The sequence below is a fragment of the Nicotiana attenuata genome, unplaced genomic scaffold (genome assembly GCF_001879085.1).
Source record: "Nicotiana attenuata strain UT unplaced genomic scaffold, NIATTr2, whole genome shotgun sequence".
Taxonomy (NCBI): Eukaryota; Viridiplantae; Streptophyta; class Magnoliopsida; order Solanales; family Solanaceae; genus Nicotiana; species Nicotiana attenuata.
Genome location: NW_017670305.1, coordinates 877,314 through 883,588, shown reverse-complemented (window position 1 = coordinate 883,588; position 6,275 = coordinate 877,314). Strand labels below are relative to the sequence as shown.

Sequence of the window (6,275 nt, the reverse complement as noted above, 5' to 3'; positions counted from 1 at the left end):
AAGAGAACATCAGTGGTAATTTGAGCAAAGGAATTGAAGAATGTGTTCTATAATTGGCATCATCGATTCATGTTCATGATTTGGGAAGACTCAGGAATTGCTTCGCGTAGAAATGAGTTGCAAGGAAGGTGATTCGGCCGGGTGCTTCTTTGAGAGGGTGGTCATGTGCTAGCGGAGCCTTGCAGTTGATTATATTCAAGACCAAGTCAGAGTGGGTGACTCTCAATAGTGGTCCTAGTGGGTTCAAAGGTTAAGGTGTGAGTTGCGAAATGTCTTGATAAATTTCTTGTGTGTTGAGATTCCGCGTAGCGATGGTGTTATGTGAGCAGGATGGCTCTTGAGATTCAGATCATATATCGCATTTCAGTTGTGCTTGAGTTTTGTAGCTTATGGCACTATCTGTCCCCCCAGGGATGGTATTATGCACTTAGCGTGCTTGTTGCCGGTATTCGATATTTTGTAGTAATGAGCGATTTTGCTCGGTGTGTATCTTCTTCAAGACAAAACTATCCTCACAATAAATTTATATTTTCCAAATTTTCCCTTACTAATTTAAGCTTTTTCTTTTATTTTTTGTTTTCAGTTTCTACCATTCTTTTAAAATTAGAGATATTATATTGTTTACCCTAAAAACGGATNTATATATATATATATATATATATATATATATATATATATATATATATATATATATATATATATATATATATATATATATAGCTGTGTAATGTCTTGTAACTTTCCAAATTATCATCTTCTTTTTCACACTAAAGCAAATTGCCTACATCCTTCTTTTTTGGATTATCAATTCTCTTCCTACAAATAATCATTTATAATTTCTTCTATTATAGGCTATTAATTCCCGAATCTTTTAAACAATTATCAAATATTATTTGTGAAAATTACCTATGAATAGTTAATAAATTTGTAATTGCATCACATAATCTATATATTATTAAAAAATAAAGAAAGAGCATCCATATTAAGCCAGGTGACAGTCTCACAACTCACTTGGCAATTTAGGACAAAGTTAGTTAGGTTGGGTAATAATTAGTTTCTTTTTGAATTTAAATTTAAAAATATATAAATTATGCATTATGTGTTGTTAATATTCGTTACTCTTTTTGAATTTGAATTTAAATATACTTCACTATGATATTCAATCAATGATAACAATAAGTAATTATATTAGATAATATTATATGCCTTGGTATAACTATATATGTTATATTAATTTAAATCTTTAATATGCATATTTACTTTATATTTTATATTTTAATTAAATAAAATAAAATAATAAATAAAGTCTCTTACGATAAATATTTAAGTTCATTTTCTCTTTAAAATAATTATAAGACCCTGGTACTATCCTTTTTGGTAATTTGGCACTCAAAAGTATTTTTTAGAAAATTTGGTCAAACACAATTTGTTTACAAAATATTGCAAAGAGTACTTATTAAATGAATTCGCCAAATACAAACTTTTTTTTTTCAAAAATACTTTTGGAAAAAGCACTTTAAAAAAAGTACTTTTCAAAATAAGCAATTTTTTTGCGGCTTGGCCAAACATGCTCTAACTCTCATGTTTGAAACAATACATTATACTAACTAAACAAAACACATTTTAAATTGTACATTAATACTCGCATAATAGATCATGAGTTACAATTCTTGCATTATTTAATACTTGCTTCATTAATATCTTGTTTTAGTGAATTAACTTCTCAGACAAAATGTTCTAGAAAGAAATTTCAAAAAGTCACTGTAATACTACAAAATATTCTATTGAATTGAAAAGAAAGAAAGAAAAGAAGCGCGGAAAGGTACTCTGTTCTTTTCAGTACGGAAGAGAATATTCCGTTCACCCATTGTTCTCGAATTTCCAAAAATATCCCCATTTTCCCGCTCTTACAAGTTGGTCAATCTCGTAATTATCTCCAAACTCAGGGTCAAGTTCTTTCCCCTCGCTTCTCACACCCTTCTCTTCTTCTCTTCTTCTCTTTCCCGCACAGCAACCAAGACACGCACACACAGAGAGAGCAAAAAAAAAAATGTCTGTACGAAATCGACATTCGTATATAGTAATAAAGTATTTTATGAATAGGGTTTTATTACATTCTGTAAAGTGAAAAAAAAAAAATGAATTCTCATATTCAAGCTCTGAATGTGGATAACCACTTTTCCGCCGGCGGCGAGGAAGTTTCCGCCGGCAGTGATAAGGCGGTTGATGACTTTCCGATTGGGTATGAAGGTGAGGTGGGTGGTGTTAAGGTTACAATGCCTCATAATTACACAGTTTATAGTGCTTCTGATCATGTTGCTTTTCAAAATGGAGAGGCTAATTCGAACCAGCTCACACTATCGTTTCGTGGCCAAGTTTACGTTTTTGATGGTGTTACTACTCACAAGGTGAGGACTTTAACAGTTTACTTTCGCTCTATTATTTTCTTCTACGTGTAATTTGTATAGTAGTTTATATGTATGAGTTGACGGTCAGTTAAAAAAAAAAACTGTAGTTAAAGACTTTTAAAGTACGCTCAAAGGATTTATATATGACACCAAGCTAATTTGGGATTCAGGCGCTGTTAGTCTTATATTGATTGATTATATCGATCTCTTCTCCGGTATGTTTCGTTTTTTTTTCTTCTGTTTGTTCATAGCAGAATTGAGCTAGTGTATTTAGAGCGTTTAATGTGCTTAAATGTGTTCGAAAATTGGTCTCATTTTGATCAATCAGATTCAAGGAAGCCAAAATATGATATCAATAATCGAAATTTACAGCTTATCCTTGAAATTGTAGCTTGATTGTCTCAGCCTCAGGGGAAAAGTTTTTTTAGGGGTTTAGGGAGCGGGGATGGATATTGAGGATTCATACAACTGTTATACCTTTAGCTAATTATTTTCTATATTGGCTTGTTTCTTGGATTCAGCCTCTAATGGCAATTAGCGAACTCACTTGTTGCATTTGGCTGAATATCTATTTAATTTTATCATGAAGCTTTTGGCTAAAGATGATTCATTGTCATAGGTCCAATCGGTCTTTCAACTTTTGGGTGGATATGAGTATTTTCCGGGCATGCAAACTGTAGGTTTGTCAAGTTCAAACCAGGAGGTATCCTTTTCTATGCAAGTTTCTTCTTTTGGTTTGCTTCTGCACCCTTGTAATATCCGGCTTCCTTTTGCCTTAGGACTCTGTGGACTATCCATTGCACTGTGCAGATCTAAAAAGACTTGAATCCCTCATTAGATTCCGTGAAAAGAGGAAAAGGCGATGCTATGGAAAGAAAATCAGATATGATGTCCGCCAAGAAGTTGCATTCAGGTAAATTGACTTATTTACTGCCTAACTGGAATTTCTATCTCCTCTTTTTTTTGTTTCAAGAAGAGCAGAAAGCTTAGCAGTCTAATGAAGTTATGCACAAGCTTGCTCTTGACATTAAGCCCTAACTGGGCCAGTCAAATTTTATCAACAAAATCAAAAGTTTTACCACTGATGGAAGTGAGGTCAATCTCCCAAAACCTGGGTGATGAATAACATGTTCAAGACTGCAAAATAAAAATATATTGCAGTCACTCCATGACTTGATGAAGCCATTTTTTGCTAAATTAGTGTCCATGAAACCATTATCACTATATAAGTCTCCCTTTACCTTGTGTTTATATGGGAGTGTTTCTCTTTTTTTTTTGGTTTCCCACCCGGTGTCCGGTACCCGCATTGGAGCCCGACTATATCCGGATTCGCGCCGCGTAGGGCCCCATTTGGGGGAAGCGATATGGGAGTGTTCTTGTGGCTTTCTTCCTTATTTCTCATATTTTGTTATTGGGAAACCATGATTCTGTCTTTTGCTTCTAATTTGGATGAAAAAAATATTTAGTAATGTATTTCTGATTCAGTTTCCTGTAGCACACAACTACTAGATTATTGCCTAAATCCAATGCTTGGAAACTTCTTCATTCCAAAATTTTCTGTTTTGATTTTGATTTGGGAAAATAAAATGGTCGAAGATAGTTTTGCCTGATTCAGTTAAGTGGGGACATCCATCTCGAGCCAAAACTATTTGAACTGGCTGTGTTGTATTCTAGGAAAAATACACTGATTTACTTCTGTAGGTGAACCGAGTCTATTGATTGACCTATGTTCAAGTGATATGGCATTCTGCAACGACACTGGATTCATCAAAGAGAGATTGTTTTGGAAAGTTGATTATCAAAAGTAACACTCTGATGATGATGACATTTCTGTTCATTACATGTGTTTTAGTCTACAAGATGACGTGCAAGAATTCATTGTTCTATGAAATGAAATGCTGCAATACAAGGCAAAACATTTCCTAAGTGACAATAGCTCTTGCGCGCACACACACACATATCTACCACCTTCTGCAGTATTTTGTCCTTGTTTTAGCAGGTTGTGGAGTGTCAGCAAAATAAGGAAGGTTTAACAGCTGTTCTACTATTTCAGTTTGACTTTCGTCTGCTTCTTATTCACATTTATCAATAATCAGGATGCAGCGCAAGAATGGACAATTTGCTCGAAAAGGTTCAGGTGAACCAAAACAGGATGACAACCCGCCAGAAGAAACTTGGTATGTTTTGGAGTATGAGCAAGAGTCTTGCTTTTTTCTTGAAGAATAATCTCCTCTAAGGAATTAGTTGATGCGTATGGTTTGGTTAGTGTTTAAGTACTTTTTTATGCAAGAAGTAGTTGGTTGATATTGGATGCCTAATTTTGCAAGCTATAAGTCTCTGCCCTTAAGAGATGTTCTGGCTTCTACTTAGTCTTTTAACTATAACCTTACTAGCATTATTCTTCTCTTAATTTTGATGTTTAATTGGTTACCCAAAACAATAGTGTCTTTGGAAATGTTAACTCTCTCTCTCTCTCTCTCTCTCCCTCTCATTTCTTAGGTGCGTCCATTGTGGAACTAGTTCAAAGGACACCCCTATGATGAGGCGTGGTCCTGCTGGCCCAAGGACTCTTTGCAATGCATGTGGCCTCACTTGGGCAAATAAGGTTGGCCTCACTAAGTGGACATGCTCTTTTCCCTTGATAATAGTCAGTTATATGCATCTTAATTACCAGACATCCTGTTAAATTACTAGGATTTGGTCTATATGGAAAGAATGGTGTCCATACCTGGTAGAACTAGGAACTGGATAGTGACTTGTCTTCCAATTACCAAGTCTGAAAGTGTATTAAACCAAATCTAATCCTTGTTCTATCTGATTTCACTTTTACCAATCTTTCGTATCTTTGATACACGGCTCCTCTGGCATACTTTGGAACAATTTCTTGTTAGGCGGAAAATAGTTGCAACCTATTGTACCTTACTTCTTATTGTATCACTCTGCAGGGAATCATGAGGAATCTCTATACGGCATCCTACGACAATACTCTGCTCACAGAACTAGAGGTAATTGGTTTATTGATTGCAAAATAGTGGTTCTATGTTGCTGTAAAAATTTAATATTTTTAAAGCTATTTTGCATGGCCTACTTCTTAATCCATGTAGGATGAAGATCATAGCAACTCTGACTATGGAGCTCCTCCCCGTTCCCTCTCTTATCAAGTTTCTTCCTCGGCCAGTGATTCCTCCGTTCTGGCAGCTCGACAAAGACTTTGATGCCTTAGGAAGAGAACCATAGTATATCAATATGTCTTCTGATCATCGAAATGAATGATTTTATGTACTTATTACAGGTACATTTCATCACTCTTTAAACAGCTCGACGATACTGTTGAGAACTTTCACTGACTTTCGCCTTTCTTTTGAAGTTTATATTGACAGATTAACAGCTTTGCGAGAATTTGTTGGTGAAAGCAAAGGATTTCTCATGCCCTTGTAAATATACCAGTGTTAATCATCTTAAAGTCCTAATACTGAGTTGCAGTTCTTGACATCAAGACCTGCTATATTAAGCTGTCTGTTCATCTTAGGTTAGTTCTTGTTACGTATGCAGCATTTAGATTGAACTTCTCAGTAACATTAACAAGCGTGTTTTAACCTTTAGTATATCAAACTTCCCCTCTTTGTATAATCAGCAAGTATTGGCTACTAACTAGTGATGAATGGTCATTGTATAATCAGTAAATAATACACTAGTGATGTATATTTTATTTTCATATCCTCAACTCCCCTCCTCCTAATCTTCTAAAACAGGGCTAAAACAAGCAAACCAAGGTTTTTCCTTTTGTTTGTCGTGCGTTGCGCCTCACCACAAGTATTGAATAGATGAAATGAGTACTCCTTGCTTCCTTGCTACTCACCAAGAAAT

At 34.9% G+C, this 6,275-nt stretch overlaps 1 protein-coding gene across 1 annotated transcript; it reads left to right on the top strand.

The window, feature by feature from the left end:
- Nucleotides 1-2,020: 2,020 nt before the first annotated feature.
- LOC109237539 (GATA transcription factor 25-like) lies at nt 2,021-6,067 on the top strand. Its single transcript, XM_019403857.1, has 8 exons — nt 2,021-2,408; nt 3,028-3,111; nt 3,188-3,321; nt 4,505-4,585; nt 4,908-5,013; nt 5,354-5,413; nt 5,513-5,700; nt 5,776-6,067. The coding sequence occupies exons 1-7, from the start codon at nt 2,139-2,141 to the stop codon at nt 5,621-5,623; spliced, it is 846 nt and encodes a 281-aa protein (XP_019259402.1). The 5' UTR covers nt 2,021-2,138; the 3' UTR covers nt 5,624-5,700; nt 5,776-6,067.
- The last annotated feature ends 208 nt before the right edge of the window (nt 6,068-6,275 follow it).

What these genes read in the sequence shown, in the direction of transcription:
- LOC109237539 (XM_019403857.1), top strand. Translation starts at nt 2,139, where the DNA reads ATGAATTCTCATATTCAAGCTCTGAATGTGGATAACCACTTTTCCGCC. An exon ending in ATGGTGTTACTACTCACAAG is followed by an intron (nt 2,409 to 3,027) that starts GTGAGGACTTTA and finishes TCATTGTCATAG; the next exon opens with GTCCAATCGGTCTTTCAACT. An exon ending in GCCTCACTTGGGCAAATAAG is followed by an intron (nt 5,014 to 5,353) that starts GTTGGCCTCACT and finishes ATCACTCTGCAG; the next exon opens with GGAATCATGAGGAATCTCTA.